A 24,896-nucleotide genomic window follows, 5' to 3' on the forward strand; every position below is an offset into this window, starting at 1 on the left:
GTGTGGCTTAGTGTTGTGGGGTTGAAATCAGAAGGATAAAATAGGAGCAATGGTGCCCACGACTCAGGTTCACTGAGTTCCAGAAGACAAACAGCCAGACAGTATCTGTACCTGAGAAAGGTTTGACCAGCAGTTCTGTCATTGTTGAGAGGTTGTTCTGCTTCTGTCCATCCATCCCTCAGTTTCCCCAGATCCCTGATCCTTTTTCAGTCCCCGTCAGCCTTGGGCCTGCTGATCCCCTCTGCTTCTCCACGGTGCTAACAGAGCACTGTGGTTTTCACCGTTACCTTCTCAGCCTTTCCAACGACCTCGGAGTGGGGTCATTATTCTTTCAGAGGCAGAACCTGTGGCTCAGAGAGGCCAAGGAACTTACTGGGACATGCAGTAACTGTGGCTCATGGGATCCCTTTGTTTGGATACCAGAGCCCTGCTGGGTTCGGAGGGATCCTTTAGTCAGGCCATGCCTAAGGAACAATCTGGAACGTATTCATGACTGCCTCCACTTAACCCACAGCCCATTTTATTGTTCCCAACAGTATTGTTTGGGAAGTGACAACTTGTTTAGCCAGTTTCCTATCAGATACACAAGTTGGTCCCTTGGGGCTATGACCACAGGCCTAGTTGTGCCTCCAGCTCCAGCAGTAAAACTGGCCCCTTAGGCTCTGCTGTCTCATCCAGGTCAAGGCCTCTCCAAGACTGAAATAACCACAGGGCAGAGCAGAACAGCCACAGTCCTTCCACTCTGGCCTTGGCCGGAGAGTACCATTTTCCAAACTCAACCTTGCAAACCACTATTTGCATTCCCAAAAAAAGGGTTTAGCAAGTTTGGGAAACAAGACAAAGCCAGGTACTGCATGAATTCTGAAATCCTTAAGCTAGTCTGAAATTCGAAAAAGGACACACTGTTCCAGAAATTCAGGGGTCTCACGGGCTACAGAACAAAGCACTCAGTGCAAGTCAACCTAGACATTCCTTTCTGACCTCTCCCAGATTGAAAAGCGCCTAGGTTCATTTTCTAATGACCCTGTAGCCTATACCAAAGAGTTCCGTTATTTGACACAGGCACATGACCTTACCTGGCGTGGTATTTTTGTTATACTATTCTCTACCCTTGCTACTGATGAAAGAAAGGGAGCGCGTCTGGACAGAGGCTCAGGAACATGCCGACAATGTCCATCTTACAGACCACTCTATGCCAGCAGGGGCCGAGGCTGTCCCTCGCAAAGAGCCGGGCCCCTGCACTCAGGGTTCACCGTCTGGCCAAAGCAGAGCAGGACTCGGCTCTGTGGGCTTGATCCTCCTCAGCTCTGGCACTACCCTAGGCTGGCTCTGAGAAGGCCTAGAATCTGCAGAGGTCCGGGTCAGAGACACACACGATGGGGCCCACTGGACTTTACCCTGTCTTCCTGGCCAGGTGCCTGTACCACTCACAGAGCAGCTCTGAGGCCTGGGCTGGTCCCCTGGCCCCCCTTCCCATAAGTTAGGCAGCGTCACCCCGGCCCTTGCTGCTCTTCTCCTCCGGGAAACAGTTCATAGTCTGAAAAACATGATTCAGGGTTGGAAGGCAGACCCACAGCAGTGGGAAGTTGTCTTAGAAATTGAATCAACAAGTTCAGCTGGTCTTAAACTTTGCAGAGTCATGAGCCCCCTTTGATAATCTGACATATGTTCTAGTCTCTGTAGCCAGAAAAACTTACCTTTGCTCAGAATCATGCACAGACTAAAAGCCTTGTTTTAAATCCCTCTTTAAGTAATGAAGAGGAACAAGAACTTGTCCTAGGTCACATGGCATCATTTGGGCTAGAAGCCAAACCCCCGTTCGCCACAGCAGCCATAACAGGCCTGTCCCCCAGAGAAAGGCCAGAGGGAGGAGAAGACACAAGTGAAGCTGGGCAAATAGCTTTAATGTGTAACAGTAGGCAAACTGGGGAGGACAAGGCCCCCAAGGCCCCAGCCCTTCTCCTGATGCCCTGGGACCTGTGTGCCTGGGCCAGTTCCATGCCTCCCCCAGCCCTGAGGCCCTCAAGTCCCAGGGAAGGGTGGGAAAGAAAGCTGGATGTCTGGGAGCTCAGCCCCAAGAGTTCAAAGAGGCAAACAGGGGCTAGTTGAATTTGGCCTTGGAAAAATCCATCTCTGGATGCTGATCCATGAACCTGGGGAAGGGGAAGAAGGAAGGTGAGACAAGGTTGTTCCTTCCCCCAAAAGCTAGTCCTTTCTCTCAGCCCCCCATGTCAAGTCAGATTAGACTTTAGACATTGAGCAACCTGGAGCCGGCCCCAGGGTATCCAAGGCTCATTCAAACCCGGCTGGAAGCTGAGGTGCCAATGCTGGCACTGTTTTCCTGTAGGTAGCAATGACCGCATATTACCCCTTCCCTCCTACCCTGAGCTGCTGGCCTTGCCCTCAAGATGACCTATGCAAGTGATAAGGGCAGGCCAAAGGCATAAAGCCATAAACTTGGCTGGCTCATCTTGGAAGGGGGCAGGGCAGCTCCTGAGTCCTGCTCAGTGATTCACTTGCTGCTGTTGCCCAGGTCTCATCCCCCAGGAACCCACCCTCCCCACACCCCCATCTCTGAATGGCTCACTTCTTCAAAATTTCCTGTTTCTTCTGTTCATCCGAGGTAGGCAGCCCCATGGACTTCTGTCTCTGGTCATACATCATCTTTTCCACCATGCTGCGGGTCTCACTGTCCAGGTCTGACAGCTGAAGGCAGGCAGTGACAGGGATGGGTGAAGCTCTGGGACCACCCAGACCCCTCAACCTTCCCACTGAAGCTCTTCCAACCAGCCAGGGCTCACCTTGGAGTTCTCAGGGTTAATCTTCTTGGTATTGATCTCAGGGTCACTGGCCACCAAGCGGCTCCACCACTCCATCTTATTGATCTGCAAAGAGGAAGACAGCCCCAGGAGAGGAGGTGGCATCCTCTATACCCCAGGAGTAACCCCTCAACCCTTCCATAACCAAACTCTCTCCCACCCACATCCTGCACCTGAGACCCATGCAGGCCTGTGTCAGACACTGCCCACCCAGCAGCTAGGGAGACAGACACAGAGGCAAACGGTTACACGTCAGTGTGATAAGGGAAAGAAAAAAGCATAAAGGGAGATTATTTATCCAGAATGGAGGGAGAGAAGTCAGAAGGTGACACTTGGGTGAAGTCTTCTTACCAGATTAAAAATGGAAAGGAAAAACAGCAAAGCAGGGAAGGACATTCCAGTTAGGAGGAAAAGCAAGTGCAAAGGCATGGAGGTGCACGCAAGAGGCAGCCAGTGCCAATCAGGCAGCTGGGACAGGACCTATGTTCCATGGGCAGTTTTCCTTGGACCCTCGGTCCTTTAGAGAGACCTCCTTTATTTACAGGTGTCTGGGTCCCATAGCTCTGTGAAGGTAGTGCAGTAGACAACATAGGCTTCCTAAGGGTACATATTTTTCTATGTTTTGTTCGCTGTTCTCTCTCCAGCACTTAGAGCAGTACCTGGCACCATTCTAAGTGTTCCGATATTTGCTGAACTGAATGCATGCACTAACCTGATGGAAAGGCAAAGGCTCTGATACCAAAGACTGTCTCAGTTCTGACTCCACCCCTTCTTAGAGGTAGGAGCTTGGGCAAATCACTGAGCTCTTTTCCTGACTCTAAAATGGGAACAGACATACTTTAAAGAGTCTTGTGGGGATGAAGTAAGACAATTCCACAAGGCGCCGAGCGTGGCCCCTGAGCAAATAAGCGCACACCCTCTCCTCTTCCTCCATCAACACCCAGGCTAGGAGCTGGGCCTCATACCTTCTCCAGATGCACAGTCACCACCTTGCCATCCTCAATGAGCCACGAGCTCTCCTCCACCTTCACTTCATTGTAGAGCTCCCCGTCAATGATCGCCGGCTGCCCCTTGAGCCCCACACGGAGGTGCCGCCGCTGGATATCCACAACCACATCCTTCCCCTTCAGCCGGAAGTTCACTCGGAAGGGCACTGCCAGCTGCATGGAGCAGAGGCAGTCAGGAGGGGCCACAGGGCTGCCAGGACCCCAGGCTGGTTCCCTAACCTTCACCCCAGCCCCTGCCACTCACGTCCAGCTCCGACAGGGTCTGGGTCCAGCGGTAATTAGGCAGGTCTGCCCCGTTGCCTAGGTTGGGCTTCAGTTTTCCTTTGTCCTTCTCGTCTTCCTCCTCCTCATCCTCCTCAGCCTCCTGCTCACAGTCAGGGGTGCTCAGCTACTTACTTGACAGACACAGACTGAACCCTCACTGGGACAGGCCCAGGGCATACAGCCACAAAACCAAACAGAGCTGGTCCCTGCTCGCTCCATGAGGGACAGACCCCCAAGCCTTGGTCCACTGGGAACCAGAGGAAAACCTGGTTCTGATCTCTGCCTGAGAGGAGCTCAGACTATTACACCATGTGACAAAGGACAGGGCTGGGCCCCCAGACCCCAGCCAACTTCAGATGGGACCTGTAACAGGCACTGTCTTCTCTGGCTCTTGGGCTTTACTGCCCAAGGCTTAAGGCCAGAGGGTTTTTGTGTTTTTAACCTGGATCCTTTGGTCCAACGTCTCTGAGAGGGATCTTGAAGTATGGGGAAAATCCCCGGAGCTGGGAGGGGGGTAGGGAGACAGGGGAGGATATTCCAGAGAAAGGGGAAGGGTGGAGTCTCTGGATGTTCCCAAGCCTCTGGCCAGTCCCAAGCGTCTCCGGCCCATCTCACCTGCTTCCCTGGTGAGCTAAGGGTGCCATTCTTGAGCTGGGCCTCATGGGTCTCTGCATCCTTTTTCTGTGGCAAAGAGCACAGCAGTTGGCAATAGGACCCCCACTGCCAAGTGCCAATGAGGACCTGAGGGGTGGAAGAGAGAAGCCCAGCCCCACCTGGTCAATCTCCAGCTGTAGCCTCTCGGCCTCCTCATCAGTCAGCTCCTTGATCTGGGGCCCAGGCGGCTCTGACTTGGCTTCTTTGGCCAGCCTGGCCGCCCGCTCTGCCTTCTCCCGCCGCTCAGCCTCCTGCCGAGCTCTCTTCTCCCGCCGGGCCTTCTGTGCCAGCTGATTATGGTGGCTGAAGGTCTGTGTAATAAGCTGGAGAAGGAAAAGAAGGGGATGAGGCATCAGAGCAGGGGCCAGTGTCCCAAGGCCTGGAGTCCAGCCTCACCTCTATCTGCTGGGTGCCTGGGGAAAGCAGTGCACTCAGAACCTCAGTCTCCTCATCTGCAAAATGGAGGTAACACGCCTGTCTCAGTGAGAATACCTGCAAAGTACCTGGCTCAGTAAACTGGCTATTTTAGAGATGGCATCTCTTTATGTTGCCCAGCAGGCTGGTCTTCAACTTCTGGCCTCAAGTGATCCTCCCACCCCAGCCTCCCAAAGTGCTGAGATTACAGGTGTGAGCCACAGTACGCAGCCAATAAACTGGCTATTTTACAAAGTAAAGCTGTTAAAGCAGAACTGAAACATTAGCCCCTCTTAGAAGCCTCTCCTGAGCTCTCAGGTCGATAATGACCTGCCCCTCTGACTGATCTCTCTTCCCGAGTACATCCTGTCTCCAAGACCACAGCCCCAGCTGTGCAGCAGTCGACACCACACCCAGAAAGGCCATGTTAGCAGGAAGCCAGAGAGCTTTCTTGAGGGAAGAAGCTGGCTCCTCTCCAGCCAGCAAGCTATCGATTTCAAGTCCTTCCCCTCCTGCCACACCTTCCCAGGATGCTTCCGCCCACAGCCTGCTGGCTGGCCTCCCTGCCACCAAAGCGCACCCCAATATTATTGCCACCTATTACTATTTAGCTTTGTGGCCTTAAGAAAAGTGAACAACTTGGACTTTTTCTTAAGCCTCAGTTTCCTTATCTGTCATGAGGATTGAATACAGCAGTACTCATCAAGAGCCTGGTGTGGTCCTTGCTACATGATAGCCACATATAAACTGTTGGCTTCCCAACACCCCTCGCCTGACTGGGGCTGTGCACGGCTGTGTACACCTTCTTCACTGTAAAAGCAGAGGAAGAGAGATGGTGCTGCCTTGGTGGGTACACCAGTAGCTCCCTGAGTGTGGTTCCTGTGACCTCCAGCACCAGCACCACCCAGAACCTCTTAGAAATGCTAAATCTTAAGCCCCACCCCTGACCTGCTGAATCACAAATCCTGGGGTGTGGCCAGGCCAATTTGTATTTTTAATAAGCCTGCCTGGCCAATTCTTGAGAATGCACATTTGAGAGTCACACATATTGGTCGGGCGCAGTGGCTCACGCCTGTAATCGTAGCACTCTGGGAGGCTGAGGCGGACGGATCATTTGAGCTCAGGAGTTCGCTCAGGAGTTCGAGACCAGCCTGAGCAAGAACCAGACCCCGTCTCTACTAAAAATAGAAAAAAAAGTATCTGGACAACTAAAAATATATAGAAAAAATTAGCCGGGCATGGTGGCGCATGCCTGTAGTCCCAGCTACTCGGGAGGCTGAGGCAGGAGGATCGCTTGAGCCCAGGAGTTTGAGGTTGCTGTGAGCTAGGCTGACGCCATGGCACTGTAGCCTGGGCAACAGAGTGAGACTCTGTCTCAAAAAAAAAAAAGAGAGTCACACATAGATTTGAGTTCCTGGTCTATACCTTCTACCTGTGTGACCCTGTGGTCATCTCTCTGTGCTTCAATTTTATTTCTAAAAGCAGCCTTGTCATGTGCTATTCTTCCTTGTCCTCAAAGGTCACCTGGCAAACTCCTATTCATCCTCCAGGACCAGCTGAAGTATTGAGTTTCATCTCTGGCACTTCGGCAGGCCCAGGAACATACTCTTAGGAAACTCAGCTCCATGCCAGCCCACGTGCACATGCGCAGCCCTGGAAGCCTCAGAGGGCACCCACCACGTGACTGGTGGTCCATAAACCACCTTTCAAGAATCTCTAAGCCAGAGCTGGAGGGAAGGGTCTGCAAGGGCTTAGGGTCACAGAAGTCACCCATGGGCCCCCAAATCTAGGGTCCTGCAAGTGTCCTGTGGGTCCTCACTCATCTGAGGCCAAGTCCTCCTGCTACTCCCAATCCCCCAGCCCCACGCCACACTGCAGTAGTTCCACACTCTGCAAGGTTAAAGGGCACCAAAAGTATCTCCTGGACCACATGAGTTAACAAACTGGGGGGGTGTGTGTGTGTGAGAGAGAAATGAGCCACCTGAAAGGCCATTCTGCTGTCAATAAAAACAATAGGTCATGAGACAGTTACGCCAGCGGAGGCTATTCCACCACAGGGCCTTAGTCCCAAGTCCCTAATCAGAGAGACCTTGAACTCAAGCCATTTGCCAACCAGTGGCCAAGGGGAGGTGGGAGCAAGGCCCTCCCCTCTCCCAGCTCCAGTGAACCATGTCATATTCCATTCGTCCTGTTCCTTCCTAGCTCCAGGAGGTTAAGTGAGGACAGAGCTAAACCAGCAGGCACAGTCAAAGCCAATCACAGCAGCCTCTGACCCCTCCTCCCACCAGCCTTACTCAGGCCCAGCCTCAGACAGACAACCTTGAGGGTGAGGTAGCTTACCCAGAGGTACCAACGCAGAGGCTGTCAGAGTCCAGCTTTAGTCACTGAATGTAATCACTGAATGTATCCTTGGGAACCACAGCCCAGCAGGGTGGGGAAGGAGTGAGGAGGGCTGGGCCTGCTCTAAGCCAAGCCTGTTGCTCGCCCCTGGAAGAGGCCCTGGAGGACAGGCACCAGACTGCTCAGTGCCTTATGTAAGCACAGGCTTTGCCTGACTTAGGCTGGGTGGCGAGGGAAGAGAGTGGTTCCCACCAGCCTGGCCAAGGAACACCGTGAGAGGTATTTAAGCTGAACTCGAAGGTGTGAGGTCTTGAACCTGAACACCCTGGGGTGGGGGGTAAGAGGAATCCCCAACACACCCGAGAGAGAGAAGACACACTCCAAACCGTGAACAACAGTGGGTAACTGGGGCAGAGATTCTCAACCAGCGGGCCCTGCTGAATTCCTCCCCACCCGAGAAACTCTCCTCTTCCCCATCTCCTACCCCATGCTCACCCCTCACCCCAGGTTAGAAAGCACCGTGCTGGAGCAGCACCCTCGGCCCCCAACCCTGTCACCACTTCCTAGCTGCCCTGACCCAGGGCCCCTGGGGAAATAAGGACTGCAAGGTGGCAGCTGTAGGGATGCCTAGAGGGAAGGGAAATGGGAGGAGTAGGCCACATAGGAGACACAGGTCCAACAGGTCCCCAACAGCACAGATGCCCGAACATCACTAAGGACCACTACTGGGATCCCCAGAGCCAAGTGGGGGTCTCCCTATCCTCACCCATAAGTCTGTGTCCTCAGCAGCCTTCTCTTCTTCCTGTGGTTCCTACCTCAAGGAGTGGCAGCACCATCCGTCCAGGTGCCCAAGGAGAAAGCAGAGTCACCTGCTTTATCTACTACCCACCTGGTACAAATCCTAGAGACATACCATTCCACTGTCCTCACCACCCAAGCCTAGCACTTGTCTGGGCCTCTCACAAAAACATTAGAAGCCCAAATGTAAAATGGACCACAGTCCCCATGGCCTGCAATGCAGAGCCCACACTCCTCAGCCTCTCTCTGCACAGGATCCTTCTACCTGGCCTGCTCCTTGCTGACCTTGATCTCCTGGAGTTCCTCCTCAGCCCTCAAGATCAGACCCAATTTGTGCAGGTCACAGCCATGCCCTCTCCCAGGTATATTTAGGCTTTTCCTCTGTAATTCTATTCCCACCACCTGCTTCTCCACCTCTGGGCCTCGTTCAAGCTGTTTCCTGCACGGGGAACACCTTTCTGATCATCTCAGCCATCCAAACCCCACTTCCTCTTTTAAGGCCACTCAGACGCTGCATCCTCCCCAAACCTTTCCAGATTCTCCTAAGCGCTTACCGCACTCCTCCCTGTGAACACCCATAGGACTTTACCCCGACCCTTCTTACAGCGCTTTCCTCCTCGGGTTTCATTTTCAGGGCTGTGCCTTGTCACCTTGGAAAGCAGGATCCTCGCCTGACCTATCTTTGTAGCACCCAAAGTACCCTAAATATTTTTCTGAAGGCAGAAGAATTTTCTAAAACAGCTCTTATTAAAATGCTAAGCTGATGGGGAATTATATCTGTACAAATATAGAAACCTTACAGAATCCAATGATACAAAGAATGCTCAGGTATCTTTTACTGAGAGCCAAAGGGGAAAAAAAAGGAAGCAGACTCACCTCAAAGCAGGGAGAGGGGACTGAAGTGTGGTAAGGGGTGACAGAGAAAGTGCCTGATGCTGGGGCCTGCACAGGGAATGGGGACACGGCTGTGCACTGGTGCTGGTGCTGAGTCCCATGCTAACAGCAGAAGCCAAACTGGTCTAACGTCCTCTGACAGAGATCTCCACCTTGACTGACCCAGTAAGAATAACTGCAATGGCTTGAAACAAAGTGTACTTAAGTCTATGAGTTTATGACGACAATAGGAAAAAAAACTCCACCTTGCTGGTCACCTTGGAAGATGCTGGGGAACCAAGTACTGTGAAAGCCGTAAGTGAGGGGCTATCCCTGCATATTCTCTCAAGGTAACAAAACAGTTAATGAGGGAAAGTTTCAGCTAATAAAGGAAAAAATGATAGAATATCAGCATTTTCCAAACCTCTAAGAATGAAATAATGGATTTAGGCATGATCAATGACTGCTAATATCACAAAAAGAGAAACCACCAAACATAGTTATGTGCTTCCTGGTGGAGTACACCAGATCATCCACAAAGTAATCCTGGGAAACAAACAAAAAATCCAACTGAATCAGATCAAGCCTCTAGATATAACTACCAAAAAAAAAAAAAAAAAAATCAAAAGGACAAAGAAACATGTTAAACACCACCATGGGGATGTGTGATACAAGAGAAACATATTTAGTCTTTGTCCCAGGTTCCTGACACAGAGCTCCTAAATCTTCTGGAATTTCCTGAGTGATAGCAGCATTTTTTGTTCTAATGAGGCAACTCCTGTTGCCCCTAGATAGCTTCACAATGGGGGCTGGTCACCTGTGCTAACTCTGGGTAATTGTCAGAACTGATTGAATTGAATTATAAGACACCCAGTTGGTGTACAGAGAATCGGTTGTTGGAGGAGGAAAAAACCCACACATTTGGTGTCAAAAGCATTTTGAGTAAAGACAGCTCAGAGGATGTAACAAGCAAAATCTAGATTATGAGAAACTTGCCAGGACAAACAGCCAGGTTTCTTCAAAAAAATAAATTCCAAGGAAAAAAAAAGAAGGTCTCTTAATCTACAGGGTCCTCCTATCAACCAATGTAATGTGTGGGCCCTGTTTGAATGATGAATCAAAGAAACGGTAATCAAATAACCCAATTAAAAAAGGGACAAAGGAAATGTATAGACATTTCGTCAGAGATGATATACAAATGGCCGACAAGCATATGAAAAGATGCTCAACACCACTAATCATCAGAGAAATGCAAATTAAAACTACCGTGAGATACTACCTCACACCATTACAATGGCTTCTATCAAAAAATCAAAATAGGCTGGGCGCAGTGGCTCGTGCCTGTAATCCTAGCACTCTGGGACGCCCAGGCGGGAGGATGGCTCAAGGTCAGGAATTTGAGACCAGCCTGAACTAGAGCAAGACCCCGTCTCTACTAAAAAAATAGAAATTATCTGAACAACTAAAAATATATAGAAAAAATTAGCTGGGCATGGTGGCACATGCCTATAGTCCCAGCTACTCACTCGGGAGGCTGAGGCAGAAGGATTGCTTGAGCCCAGGAGTTTGAGGTTGCTGTGAGCTAGGCTGACACCACGGCACTCTAGCCCAGGCAACAGAGTGAGACTGTCTCAAAAAAAAAAAAAAAAAAAAAGGCAAACCCACAAATGGGATTACTAGATCCCACTTGGTAGTTCTATTTTTAATTTTTTAAGAAACTGCCATGCTGTTTTCCATAGCAGATGCACCATTTGACATTCCCATGGGTTCCTATTTTTCCACATCTTTGTCAATACTTACTATTTTGATTTTTTAACAGAAGCCATCCTAATGGGTGTGAGGTGGCATCTCACTGTAGTTTTAATTTGCATTTCCTTAATTAATGACATTGAGCATCTCTCTCTCTCTCTCTCTCTCTCTCTATATATATATATATGTGAAGGGGTGGGGTGTTGTGAGAAGGGGTGTTCAGTTGCCTGGCAATTTTTTGTTGAGATAGGGTTTTACGCTGTCGCCCTGGGTACAGTGTAGTGGCATCATTGTCGCTCAACACATCCTCCAACTCCTGGGCTCTAAGTGATCCTTCTGCCTCAGCCTCCGAGGTGTACACTGCAACACTCGGCTTGGGTTTTTTTTCCTTTCTTTTTGGTAAAGATGGGGTCTTGCTCTTGCTCAGGCTGGTCTCAAACTTCTGACCTCAAGTGATCCTCCTACCTCGGCCTCTCAGAGTGCTAGGATTACAGGCGTGAGCCACCGCACCCGCCCAAGCATTTTTTATAATAAAAAGTTTTTAAAGAGCTTCAATTCACTTTTACCAGAAATGTCCAAGAGTATCCTTTTCTCCAAATCCCTGCAAGCGATGTTCTTTTTATTTTTGTCAGTCTGACAGGAAAAGGGCATCTGTTTCTTTAACTTACATTTCCTTGACTACTAGTGAATTTGAGCATCTTTTCATATGTTTTTGGATTTGCTCTTCTTGGAATTGGCCATCTTTCTGTTTATCCTCTTCTTGTCAATTTATAAGAGTTCTTGCATATTAAATGAACAAATTTTATCCACATTGCACATTTTTTTCCAGCGTTCAATTGACTTTATGTATCAGTATATCTCTTTTACCATACACAAATTTTCAATGTTTAAGAGGCAAACAGCTACCTCTTATTTTATAGCTTCCTATTTTTTAATCTTTTTTTTTTTGAGACAGAGTCTCACTCTGTTGCCCGGCTAGAGTGCTGTGGCATCAGCCTAGTTCACAGCAACCTCAAACTCCTGGGCTCAAGCAATCCTACTGCCTCAACCTCCCGAGTAGCTGGGACTACAGGCATGCACCACCATGCCCAGCTAATTTTTTCTATATGCTTTTAGTTGTCCAGCTAATTTCTTTCTATTTTTTGGTAGAGACGGGGTCTTGCTCTTGCTCAGGCTGGTCTCTGACTCCTGACCTCAAGTGATCCTCTCGCCTCGGCCTCCCAGAGTGCTAGGATTACAGGCATGAGCCACCTCGCCCGGCCCCATTTTTTAATCTTGAAAAGCCTCCCCCCACAAGATTGTACAGTTTCCTAGCTTTCCTTGGAAGACTTTTCTTGATCTGCAAATTTATTTTTATATGTGAATAAAACAGATAGTACAATTTTTTTCTTTTACAAATAAATATCCAGTTGTAGCAGACTGACTTATTAAACCATCCTTTGCCTACTGAACCAGATTACATCAGACACATTAAATCCTCATATATCCTAGATTTTATTTCTAGATTCTCTATTCTGCTTCACAGGTCTGTTTTTCCCTTATAATAAAACCACACCAACTTGATCATTATGACTGTACGGAGGTCTACAATTCCTTATCCACAATTCCAAGCCCCCAAAGATATAACAACTAAAAGTATTTTTATACTTTTTCTAGGTTTCCCTCACTTGGTATGAATATTCATATATATTTCTCTGCAGAAGTATTAATGTGTTTGATTACAGGATGCTGCTCCTGACCCTGGATTGGGATACTGTTAAAATGTACGGTATATACACTATATTGCCTTCCTAACAATCCAAAGAATTCTAAATCTCAAAGCACATCTGGCACCAAGGGGTTCAGAAGAGGGACTGTGGACTTGTATTCTCCTATGGCAGCCACTTCATCTACATTACCTTTTTTTATCCTTACGACAGCCCTGTGAGGTAAAGATTACCCCCTTACAGGTATGAAAAATTTGGTTCAGAGATTTCACAATTCATCCAAGGCCACACAACTGTAAAGTGAGGGGGATGGAGCCAGACTGACTCCACAGCCCATGCTCTTAATCACTGCACTTGGAAATGAGCACACAGCAGGTGCTCAACAGAAGAGAGTTACTGTATCACAACTGAAGACCAAGTAGGAAGGTTTCTGCCTGCCTGAGTCTGACCAACCTTCCTGGGAAAGAGCTGACCTCAAGGGAACAAAGAGTCCAGACACACAGCAAGGGATGAGAAGGGACCAGTACACATCCAATATATGGTAGCTATCACCATCTCCATGACACTTCTGAGATACTACTTCTTCTTCCTCTTTTTTTACTTATTTTTTTCTTTTTTTCCTAGACTTGCACTGTATCCTCAAGAAGAGAATAACATTCTTCTTAATGTTATCAAGAGTTCATCTTTGGGCTGGTCACAGTGGCTCATGCTGCAATCCTAGCACTCTGGGAGGCTGAGGCAGGAGGATCACTTGAGCCCAGGAGTTTGAGGTTGCTGTGAACTAGGCTGACACCATGGCACTCTAGCCTGGGCAACAGAGTGAGACTCTGTCTCAAAAAAAAAAAAAAAAAAAAAAAAACAAAAAAGAGTTCATCTTTGGCCAGGTGCACTGGCTCACACCTGTAATCCTAGCATTCTGGGAGACCGAGGCAGCAGGATCGCTTGAGGTCAGGAGTTCAATACCAGCCTGAGGAAGAGCAAGACCTCATCTCTACCAAAAATAGAAAAAATTATCCAGGCGTGGTGGTGAACGTCTGTAGTCCCAACTACTCCAGAGGCTGAGGCAGGAGGATCGCTTGAGCCCAGGAGTTGGAGGTTGCAGTGAGCTACAGTGACAACCTAGGGAAAAGAGCAAGACTCCAACTCAAAAAAGGGGAAAGAAAGAAAAAAAAAAAAGAGTTCACCGCTTGTGGAGATTAAGTATGTTTTAATGTCAAAAATAAAAAGATTAAATATGCTTCAATATGAAAAATTTTTTTTAAAAAAAGAAGCATTCATCTCTCACTCTCTCTCTTCTTGAAGCTATTCATCCTTCATATCCCAAACATTACTTCCGCAGGAAGTCTTTCCTGAGCTCCCAACCTATGTTAGTCCTTGTTTTATGTCCCCAGGGAATCTGTCCTAATGCCCACCACTTTTTTATTGTCTTTTTTTGGGGGGCAGGGGGCCTACATTATGAGATGCATAAAAACAAAGACCATGTCTGTATTCACCTCTGTAATCTCAAGGGGTTTGACATAAGAGGACCTAATGTAAGCAAAGTGTTAAATGTTCAATAAACACTTGCTGAACAAATGAATGATTGCTGATATTGCAGGGCAGTCTGGCCCACAAAAAAACTGGAGGTGTTAGTGCTAACCCAAAAAATCTGAGCTAGAAGGGGTCCGCCTGCTCTCAATTTACAGATGTGAATATCGAAAGGAGCAGGGAATTGGTGGGAACTCAACCAAGTCACACAGCTAGACCAAGAACCTTGGATTCCTACTCCCAGGCAATATATCTTTGACAGCGGCCTCAGATCTTCAAGAACCATTACAGACCACAATAGCTTGTAAGAGGCCGGGCGCAGTGGCTCACGCCTGTAATCCTAGCAGTCTGGGAGGCCGAGGCGGGTGGATGTTTGAGCTCAGGAGTTTGAGACCAGCCTGAGCAAGAGAGAGACCCCATCTCTACTAAAAATAGAAAGAAATGATCTAGACAGCTAAAATTACATATATAGAAAAAAATTAGTCTGGCATGGTGGCACATGCCTGTAATCCCAGCTACTCGGGAGGCTGAGGCAGGAGGATCGCTTAAGCTCAGGAGTCTGAGGTTGCTGTGAGCTAGGCTGACACCAGGGCACTCTAGCCCAGGCAACACAATGAGACTGTGTCTCAAAAAAAACAATAGCTTGTAAGAATCCTGAAGTCACAGGAAGCAGTCTGCAAAATGTCTCCTCCTGGTTACTGTCTCTTAAGTTAAAGTAAAAACAAACATTAAGGTTATGAAAATCACAGTTTAGAAAAAAAAAAATCACACTTGAGGTACCATTCTCTTGATTTATTAATCTTTAAAAATCAAATTATAACCCAAGGAATCGGAAAGAAGTTCAAAGTCTCAGAATCAGTACCACAAAATACAACTCCCAAATTCTTGAACTTTTGGGTCACAGCATCTGGGAAGGCATGGATTGGTTGGGTTTGAGTTTTCCTAAATTTCTGTCTAAGCCTCCATTTCTAACATTTGCCCATTCTCATCTCCCAGTGGGATATTTAGTTAAAACCTCCTCGGTGGAAAAGGAACAGAGAGGCATGGCGTCAGCACAGAAACAGGTTTACAACAGACTCTGGTTTCAACCGTGGTTCTCCCACAGCTCAGCTCAAGATTTTGGACAAGGTGCAAAACATCCCCAAGCCAATTTCCCCATTTGTAGAATGAGAATAGTTAACACCTGCCCATCTTGTAGAACTGCTAAAGAATGCTGGGAAATGAGGTGGGTAAAGCACTGAGTAAGGAGTGGAGCTTCAAGAAATGACAGCTTGCTTCCCTTGCCCTATTCCTTCCCCTTGGCATTTTGCTCTGCTGAAGATTACTATTATGCCAAAAGAAGGCCAGGTGGGCTTTTCTTCTGAAGAGACAGAGCTGGCCAAACGACAGTGGTCTCCAATACTCACCTTCTCTGCCATCCCCTCTTCTCCTCCAATGAAAAAGTCTGTTTTGCGTCGAAGGAAGCTGAAGAAGGTGTTCACAAGCTGAAAGACAGAGGGAGAAGACTGAAGTTGTGGAGGTGCCACATTGGGAGTCCCTCAACTATGCAGGAGTCAAAAGTTCCTTAGTCTAGGAGGGGAGTTTGGACTTGACCATTTCACCTCCGAGCCTCCCAACTGAGGAGACACCCTCCTCAAAAGGCCCCCTTAGTCACTCCCACCATGAAACCTACCCCAACCTCACCTAGATCACCAAAAGACAGATTTCTCATTTCTTGCGTGTATGCACACGTCTCACTTTCCTTGTGGTATATCCACAGCATGAAATGTTTTCCTCTCCAGAAAGTAAAAAAGCCCATCAAGACCCTGGCTAAGTTATTAGGGCATAGCCAGAAGGAGGAGAGCAAATGAAGCCACTTTAATGAAGGCTAAGATGGACTAACTCTGGCAGGGGTACCAGTATAGCCAAGTGGTTAAGTGCATGGGTTTGAGTATCAGACTGATACATATTAGCTTTGTGACTCTGGGGAAGTTACTTAACTCTGTAAATCAGAACTAAGCTGCAGGACCATTTCTAGGGACCAGGTAATGAAAGTGAGGCTTTAAACAAACTTCACCTGGTCCAGAGCAAGCCCCGCCCCCCCACTGGCAGAGAGTAAACTCCTCACAAGTAGGAACAATGAACCATGGCTTATTCTGTCTACATCCACAAGGGTGAGCACCAGATATGACTATGGGTACATGCTCAGTAAAATTCTTGCTGAATCAAACTAGTGGTGACCTAAGGTTAGCACATACAAGCCCTTTTCTTTGCCCAAGTGAATGGTTCTAAATCTGACGCTAGAACTTATCTCAATGGCTTCAATTCCTGCTTCTAGATGCTTTTTCAATTCACTCAAAAATGAACTCTTTCAAATCCAGTTTCATGTCAACAATTTAAGAGAATGCTGACAGGACACCTTTTCTCATTTGCAAATTAGAAACACTCTCCCCACCTCGAAGGGCTTAGAAGTTGATGGTCACCACAGGCACCTAGGTGAAAGAATGGGAATGGAAAGCTCAATGAAAACCTGTCCCCAGTGAGACACAGAATCAGCAATGGACTGTGGAAAGCACACTGGCCTTAGAAGTCTGGTCGTGTGTAGGTCAAGAGCCTGTTGGATGATCCTTGCCACTCTCTGGCTGCCGGCTGCTTCACAGATTGAGAGCTGTGGACTAACCCTGACAGGCTTTTCTACTCAAACCTTCTGTTTCTGTTCCAAAAAACCAACTACAGAATCCATCCTAGTTGGTCCTTACCATTCACACACTATGTGTTACTGTGTCTGATGGTGCTCAGCATGAATTATGCATTTGAAATGCTCTTTGTAAGCTCCATGAAGGCAAGGACAGGTTTCTGTATCCCCAGGACCTGGTCACGTGAATGTCTGGCACCTATTAATCACTCGGCAAATACTCGTTGAATGAACAAGCCTGATTACTAAGAACTCACTGTCCTTTGCTTCAAGACACTGCTCTCCTATGATTCAGGAAAACGGGAATTCGTGGTTTCATCTCATACACGAGGAAACTGTGTGGAGAGTTGGAAAGGTCCCAAGCTTTGTGTTGTAAACAGACTGTGAACAAAGGCCTCCTTTCTCCCCATTCAAGGCCTAAAATTACCACGCGCTAACATGTCCCGCACCCCACGGCACACATTCCTTGGCTCGCTCCAAGTCTGGGTAGACGCAAATCACGATGTCTGGGATGGTTAGTACGGAATGATGCTGTTTGGGGGCGGCCATCAAAGGGGAAGCGGGGCCGGAAGCATCTGTGATACCAAGGGGGCCTCCCTAGGGCTCGAGGGGAATTCCAGGGGCGGGTTCAGGGATGCCGGAGGCCGGGGACTGATACGAGACTGGGAAGACCCGCCGGCAGGTGGCCGGACCCAGAAGCCAGGGCGCAGTGAGAACGTGGGGGCATCCCAGAAACCCACGAGGTCCAGAGGTGGATCTCGGCCCTCGAAGGCAAAGAAGGGCCGAAGGGGCGTAGCTGGGCCAGCCGGGCCGACGCCGCGCGGGCGGTTACCTCCTGCACGCCGCCCTCGTGCTGCTGCGCCATGGCCAGCAACATGCCATCGAACCGCTCCTCCTCCTGCTCCCCGCCCATCGCGCCGGCCCCGATCCACGTTCAGAACTCCACACTCGCGTCCCGCGCTCTCCCAGCTCTTTCAGGTCGCGTCGGGCCCAACGGCTCCAGTCGTCCGCCTTCCGCAGCGGAGCCGGAAATACGCACACGCCCGGCCACCCAGGCCCGCCTTCTCCCCCTCCCTTCCCGCCCGGCCCGCGGCCATTGATCGTGCGGCAAACAGCCCGCTTCGCCGACCATTGGTCGACTTGCTGAGCCAATCAACGAGCGCGTCCATGAAGCGGTGGGAGGAGCCGAGGGCCCAGGAGTTTGGCATAAGTTGCTATGGTCACCGGGTGCTTTGGAGCCTTCTAGAAAGCGCTGGGCTCAAGCCTGGCGGAATTGAAAGTTAAAGAGAAATAATCTTTGCTTCGTTCCCTTGCTAATGACCTCCCAGCTTGTAGAACAGTGAAACTGAAAGTGCGCTTAGCCATCTCTTCCAATTCTTCCGTGAAGTAACTGAGGCCCAGAAAGAAGGGACTTGCCCAAAGGCCAGCCTAAGTCCTTCATTGTCCTTATCCCGTACTCGGCCAGGCCGGGCTTCATGGGCAGTCCTAGGCTTAGAAGGGCTTCATGCTCGGTTTAATGCTCTTCTGTTGCAGCCTTGAAATTCTTAATAATTTTTGAATAAGGAGCCCCACTGTTTCATTTTGCACTGGGCCCTGGAAATTATGTAACAGGTGCTGTAATTGACCTTCGCTTCTGTTAATGTGGGGGACAGGTCCCAGCCATCCAAGGCTAACCCCGGCACTTGTGCAATGAATCACATCATCTTAGTGCCTCCAGGAATTCTATCTCTGTAATTTTCCTTTTGCTAGCTCCTGCATCACATACTTCTTTTTTCTTGATAATTCATGACCCTTAAACTTACAAGCACGCTCTAATGTCACTTATTCCTTTACTATTCCGTGACTGCACTGTTTTCTGCTGCTACCACTCCAATTCTCAGCTCTTATTCAAAGCAAAACTTGAAACAATTGCTATGCTTGTTTCTCCACTCCCTCACTTTCCATTGCCCTTCAGTGTACTCTAAATATTCTTAAAAGGCTCTGATAAGGTTACAATGATGCATATTGCCAAAGCCTATTATCTTACTTTCTCTCCATGGCATTTACACAATTTACACCTTTTTCTTTCTGGAAACACTTTTTTTCCTTTAGGCTTCTGTTATGGTTGATATTGTGTGTTCCCCCCTTTACACTAGAGACTCCTGAGGGTTGACCTGTGTCTTCCCCATCAGACTGATGGCCCCTGAGGGCAGGGCTGTGTCTCCCCCTTCAGACTCAGGGCAGAGGGTGGCTGATGGACCATCTCCCTCACAGAAGGCTTCCGCCTGTCTAAGAAAATGGCCCCAGTCAGGCTCTGGGCTGTAGCAATCCCAACCAAGGCCTTTCCTCACACTCCAGGTACTCCAGGACTGAAACCCTGGCCATCAGACCACATACATACAAGGCTCATAAACCACAGTTCTGCACAGTGCAAAAAAATCAAGTCTTTTTTTTTTTTTTCCAAGGCAGTATATTTCTAGGAAAAACTCAAATCTTAAAACTTGGGAACCTAGCTTCTAGTCCAGCAGAGGGGTCTCCTCCCTTCTCTGGGTCTCTTCCTCCTTAATTTCCTCTTACAGAAAATGACAGTGATAGCAACAGCAATAATAATAAGTACCATCCCTTATGGAGCACTTGCTGTGTGCCAGGCACTTTGTGTCCTCACACACACCTCATTTGGGCCTCACAAACACCTCGGAAAGAGGTAGCGGAGGCAAATTTTCTGCAAAGCTAATGAAGGACCTTGTACTTGCAGGGGCCTGTCCTAGGCGCTGGAAGAGATGTTGATAGGCTCAAACACATATTTTTTTCTTTTAACTTGTCAAAGTAAATTTTTTTTTTTTTTTGAGACAGAGTCTGGCTCTGTTGCCTGGGCTAGAGTGAGTGCCATGGCGTCAGCCTAGTTCACAGCAACCTCAAACTCCTGAGCTTAAGCGATCCTACTGCCTCAGCCTCCCGAGTAGCTGGGACTACAGGCATGCGCCACCATGCCCAGCTAATTTTTTCTATATATATTTTTTAGTTGTCCAGCTAATTTCTTTCTATTTTTAGTAGAGACGGGGTCTCACTCTTGCTCAGGCTGGTCTCAAACTCCTGACCTCGAGCGATCCACCTGCCTCGGCCTCCCAGAGTGCTAGGATTACTGGCGTGAGCCACCGCGCCCGGCCATCAAAGTAAAATTTTAAAACTTCAATTGGTTAAGACCACTATTTATTCCCATTCTATCCTACTTTCCCTTGAATTAGGTGATGATAAAGAGGCCATAAGGATTTTGGGATCCAGCTAAGCGGAAGTTGAGTTGGGGAGAAGTTTTAGTCTGGATTTGGTGGAATATAGTTAGGTAGTTGGCAATCACTTCTGCATGTAGTTAAATCATTGTGAGCTGTCCTGGTGTAGGAAGGGCTTCCAGGAATGCTCCTACCACTCCCTGCGCATCGTGACCCTCACTATACAGGATCAGAGGTCTTACCCCAACATAAGTGGGCTCCAAGAGAGAAACTTAAATAAGCTCTGAGATTAGATGGTGAAATGTATGTTAATTTCCTTATTTTAATAATTGCATTATGGTGATATAGAATGTCCTTGTTTGGAGGCATTACACACTAAAGTATTCCAGGGTTATGGGGCATCAGGTTGATAACTTACTCTCAAATGGTTCAAAATTAAAAAAAAAAAAAGTTCCCTGTACTGTACTTGAAACACTTTCTGTGTCTGTGATTGTTTCAGAATAAAAATAATTAAATCATCAATTGATGAAGAAGCAACCAAAGAATGTGTGACTAAACTGCACAGGCAATTGATCAGTAATAGTATTTTATTACTCTCCTGGGTTTGTGTTTTCTATCAGTTTATTTTAATTTGTAATTTGTAGTGATTTACTTTCTCACTCTATTCAGTTTCATGCCTAATTTTCTATTCTTTTCTTAAAGAGGACCCTTCACTTTGTGTAAGCCTCGGGCTTCATCAAACCAGTATCTACTTCTGGACATTCTTGTCACCATTTTAAAGATGAGGAAACTGAGGCACAGAGAGAGAGAAAGTGACTTGCCCAAAGTCATTCAGTTAAGTGATGAATTAGAATTTGGACTCAAGCAGTCTGACTCCAGAGTCTCCTTTGAGGGGATGCTATGAGGATTTAGTAACATTAAAGGACATGAAAGGAACTTTATAAATGTAAGGCTAAATACTATTTGCAATCAAATGAAAGATGTGTGCCTGTTTGTCCGCCGGCAGAGAAAGGGGGATGCAAAATCCCCCTACTGTAACCGCTGGAAATTTGACAACCAGGACCTAACTTTATCCTCACAGCAGCACTGCAGGCAGGCATTATTGTCCCAGAGAGGCTCCTGAGGCTCACAGAGGTTTGGGAATCAGCCCAAAGTCACACAACCAGAACGTGATGGAGCTAGGAGCAGATGCCAGGGCTGGTGATGCCAGAGCCTCTCTCTCCCCATCCAGGGCACCAGGCTGCCCCACGGTGTGGCAACAGAAGACTTGCCAGGCTGGGCTGGCCAAGGTCCAGGGACATAACACAACTGAGGGCCTTCCCACCCTCTCTCATAGCCTGTGCCCCATCATCTGAGACAGATGCCCGGAACAGAGGAGCCACGTGGCAGCAGAGCATTCCCGCCCAGATCACAGGTGGGTAACATCTGCAGAGCAGGAGGGGGCCAGCTCTGGGAAACTCAGGCTCTGGCTGCACAATCAGGCCAGAGGGTCCAGGGGAACAAACAAGGACTTTGGAGCCAGACAGAACTGGGCTCTGTCCCTTCCTGGGGGGATGACCTTGGGCAAGTTGCTTTACCTCTTTGAGTCTCACAAAGTAAGAATCTAGCCTCAAAGGGAAGCTGTCAATATTAGAGTGGAAAGTCCCTGACACACACTAAGTGCTCAGTAAATGGCAGCCGTGTTGTATTGTCATTCTGTGAGGACTTCTCAGCAGACACGGCATTTTGGGAGCTATGGGAATCTATGCTGGGGATGGGGCTTCTGAAGGACCTTATTCCTGTAGGACCCCAGAATTGGAGTCAGAGGAAGGGGGCCACCCAGACAGCACACTGGGCAAAGTCCTCCCAGCCCCCCAGGGTCCTGGCTGCCTTCCCCGAAGCCTGTTCCTTGCCGACAACAGGCAGAGGGCCCCAAGGTTAGGCAAACAAGCTAGCGATAAGGAGCTTCCAGGTTGGGCCTTGCATTCAAGGCCTGTCCAGCTCTGGGGCTGGCTTCCCGGCTTAGCGAGAGCCCTGGTCTGCGTGTGCACAGAGCGGGCACCAATAGGGACACCTGCCATAGTCACCTGCTGATTGTGCACCTGAGGCCTTTGTGTCCTGGTACAGCCTGGGTTAATGACCCTGTTTATCCACTTGAGTCATCCGATAAGGGGGAGCTGGGTGAGCGGGCAGGTGGCCCTGTGCCCTGCACTGGCCGCTTCATTGACTGAAGTGATATCAGCGCCACGTGGGACTCCCAATGTCCCCTCCCCCACCACTTCCCCACTAGTCCTGCCAGGGTCAGTGTGTGTGTGTTTTTTTCAATGAACATGACTTCTGGAGTCAAGGTTGTCGGGCCATTCCCCCCTCCCACCACTGGGGATATAAATAGCACCCAGAGCGCAGAACAGAGTGCCAGAGAGCTGGGAGGAAGTAGGAGCAGAGCCCCAACCATGAGCTCCAGCCAACCGGGGCCCTGCCCATGCCGGGGTGCTGTAGGGCGCCCAGCCATTTTGTATGCACTTCTGAGTCCCAGCCTCAGGCCTGTCCCCCCACCCCGTAGCCACTGCCTGTGCAGGCAGCACCGGCCTGTCCGGCTGTGTGCACCTCATCGCACCTGCCGGGAGGCCTTGGATGTTCTGGCCAAGACGGTGGCCTTCCTCAGGAACCTGCCATCCTTCTGTCAGCTGCCTCCCCAGGATCAGCGGCGGCTGCTGCAGGGTGGCTGGGGCCCCCTTTTCCTGCTTGGGTTGGCCCAAGACACTGTGACCTTCGAGGTGGCTGAGGCCCCAGTGCCCAGCATACTCAAGAAGATCCTGCTGGAGGAGCCCAGCAGCAATGGAGGCAGCGGCCAGCCGGACAGACCCCAGCCCTCACTGGCTGCGGTGCAGTGGCTTCAGTGCTGCCTAGAGTCCTTCTGGAGCCTGGAGCTGGGCCCCAAGGAATATGCCTACCTGAAAGGGACCATCCTCTTCAACCCTGGTAAGCTCCCAGACACTCCTGGATGGGGGCTAAGGCTGGTGGGGGGACAGGGCCTAGCCAGGGAAGCTACCTTCTAAGGGTTTGACACCTGTTATCTCATTGGTTCCTCGTTTTCATCAAACAGCCATCTCACAGAAGATGTGCAGAGAAGCTAAATGACTAGGTTAAGGTCACACAGCCAGGCAGAAGCAGAGCAGGGTTGGCAACTCAGGTCACTCCAGAGACTGGCCCTTGCCACTGTACCTGAGAAATTTGCCCTGACCCTTGGGGCAGACGGGAGTGGCGGGAGCAGGGGTGGGCAGACACAGCTGTGTCTCAGTCACATCTTCAAGGGCAGAATGCATGGCGAAATTCTGAAGGTAAAACTCTTCCGTGGGTTCAGAAAGATCACATAGGGGTGGGGAATGAAAGGAGCTGAGAGGACAGGGAGGGAGTCCTTGTGAAATTCAGCCAGGAAACAACGGGTGGAGATAGTGTTCTTTGGAACCTGGAGAGCATCTGCGATGAGAATTCCCCACCAAAAATCCCTCATGGCAGGAGTAAATGACAGCAATTAATTCTAATAATAGTAGCAAATATTCACGTTACACTTACCATATGTTAGGCCCTATTCTAATGGTTTTAGAATCATTCATTCTAGGACAACTGTCTAGGAATCATCATTCAGGCCTTTTTCTAAGGCCCCCAGATTAGGACCACAGCTAAATTGGCCACATACTAGGTCATTTAGACCTCATAAAAAGCATAGTAGATAGGTACTGTTATTATCCCCATTTTACAGATAAAGAAACTGAGGCACAGAGATTAAGTAACTTGCCCAAGGACACTGAACTAATAAGTGACAGTGCTGAGATTCAAACTCAGGCAGCCCAGTTCTTAACCATTATTCCACACTGCCTCTCCATAAATGGATGGGATGAATAAAATGATAAATAAATAAATGAACTATCTTCTCCAAGGCAGAGGTATTAGTGGGGCCTCGAAGGCTGAGCAAAGGAGGCAGAAGGGTGTCTGCTGGTGGCCTCAGATCTTGGGCCAGTCTCGTCTTTTGGTGGCTGGGAGTGGGGTGCTCACCAGCCCTCTTCTCCCTCTCTGCCCACAGACGTGCCAGGCCTCCACGCCTCCTCCCACATTGGGCACCTGCAGCAGGAGGCTCACTGGGCACTGTGTGAAGTCCTGGAGCCTTGGTGCCCAGCAGGCCAAGGCCGCTTGGCCCGTGTCCTCCTCACAGCCTCCACCCTCAAGTCCATTCCACCCAGCCTGCTTGGGGACCTCTTCTTTCGTCCTATCATTGGAGAAGTTGACATCGCTGGCCTCCTTGAGGACATGCTTTTGCTGAGGTGATCTGCTCCGGCCCAGGCGGAGATCAGGTGTAGGACCGGCAGAGGCTGGCAGTGCTGATTCAACCTGGATGTCCCCAGGGGTGACCAATGCTCCTGGAGGGGGAAAGACTGTACAGACAGCACTTGGCTCCTCCGGAGCAGCCCCTCACTCAGCCACACCCTGTCCAGGACTGCCTTGGTTTGGACACAATGCCTAGCAGGCCCTTGGTGTTCCCCAGAGCCTCTGAGCCAAGACTCCTGTCCCCTCCTGAGATGGGAATGAAAGCTTGGGCTGCTCATTGGACCAGAAATCCTACTAACTTTGTACAGAACTGAATTAAATTATTGATTTTTATAATAAAAGGTGTGAGACCCTTGGAGGCTGATATTATCTTTTGTGCATGTGGAAGGGACTGTCTCATCTCCAGGGTCCACCCTGCCCCTATCAGAGCGAGCCCAAGGGAAATGAACCTTAGGGGTGCAGGAGCCAGGCCTCAAGGAACTGGGACATTAATTTTTCAGGGTGGGATGATGATTTCATTTCTGGGGATGAGATTTATTTTGCATCTGGGTCTGAATCCA

At 49.1% G+C, this 24,896-nt stretch overlaps 2 protein-coding genes across 2 annotated transcripts; one reads left to right on the forward strand and one right to left on the reverse strand.

Moving 5' to 3' along the window:
• Positions 1 to 1,883: 1,883 nt before the first annotated feature.
• NUDC (nuclear distribution C, dynein complex regulator) lies at positions 1,884 to 17,888 on the reverse strand. Its single transcript, XM_045545843.1, has 9 exons — positions 17,658 to 17,888; positions 15,558 to 15,635; positions 4,864 to 5,067; positions 4,706 to 4,771; positions 4,071 to 4,190; positions 3,785 to 3,979; positions 2,802 to 2,885; positions 2,588 to 2,706; positions 1,884 to 2,153 (listed from the first exon to the last, which is right to left on the reverse strand). The coding sequence occupies exons 1-9, from the start codon at positions 17,736 to 17,738 to the stop codon at positions 2,102 to 2,104; spliced, it is 999 nt and encodes a 332-aa protein (XP_045401799.1). The 5' UTR covers positions 17,739 to 17,888; the 3' UTR covers positions 1,884 to 2,101.
• A 4,443-nt stretch (positions 17,889 to 22,331) lies between these two features.
• NR0B2 (nuclear receptor subfamily 0 group B member 2) lies at positions 22,332 to 24,692 on the forward strand. Its single transcript, XM_045545845.1, has 2 exons — positions 22,332 to 22,992; positions 24,095 to 24,692. Exons 1-2 carry the CDS (start codon positions 22,335 to 22,337, stop codon positions 24,334 to 24,336), a joined length of 900 nt encoding a protein of 299 aa, XP_045401801.1. The 5' UTR covers positions 22,332 to 22,334; the 3' UTR covers positions 24,337 to 24,692.
• Positions 24,693 to 24,896: the final 204 nt, after the last annotated feature.

The sequence above is a fragment of the Lemur catta genome, chromosome 3, assembly GCF_020740605.2.
Source record: "Lemur catta isolate mLemCat1 chromosome 3, mLemCat1.pri, whole genome shotgun sequence".
Classification (NCBI taxonomy): Eukaryota; Metazoa; Chordata; class Mammalia; order Primates; family Lemuridae; genus Lemur; species Lemur catta.

What these genes read in the sequence shown, in the direction of transcription:
- NUDC (XM_045545843.1), bottom strand. Translation starts at nt 17,738, where the DNA reads ATGGGCGGGGAGCAGGAGGAGGAGCGGTTCGATGGCATGTTGCTGGCC. An exon ending in ACGAGGGCGGCGTGCAGGAG is followed by an intron (nt 15,636 to 17,657) that starts GTAACCGCCCGC and finishes TCTGTCTTTCAG; the next exon opens with CTTGTGAACACCTTCTTCAG. An exon ending in TTAGCTCACCAGGGAAGCAG is followed by an intron (nt 4,191 to 4,705) that starts GTGAGATGGGCC and finishes GACTGTGAGCAG; the next exon opens with GAGGCTGAGGAGGATGAGGA.
- NR0B2 (XM_045545845.1), top strand. Translation starts at nt 22,335, where the DNA reads ATGAACATGACTTCTGGAGTCAAGGTTGTCGGGCCATTCCCCCCTCCC. An exon ending in GACCATCCTCTTCAACCCTG is followed by an intron (nt 22,993 to 24,094) that starts GTAAGCTCCCAG and finishes CTCTGCCCACAG; the next exon opens with ACGTGCCAGGCCTCCACGCC.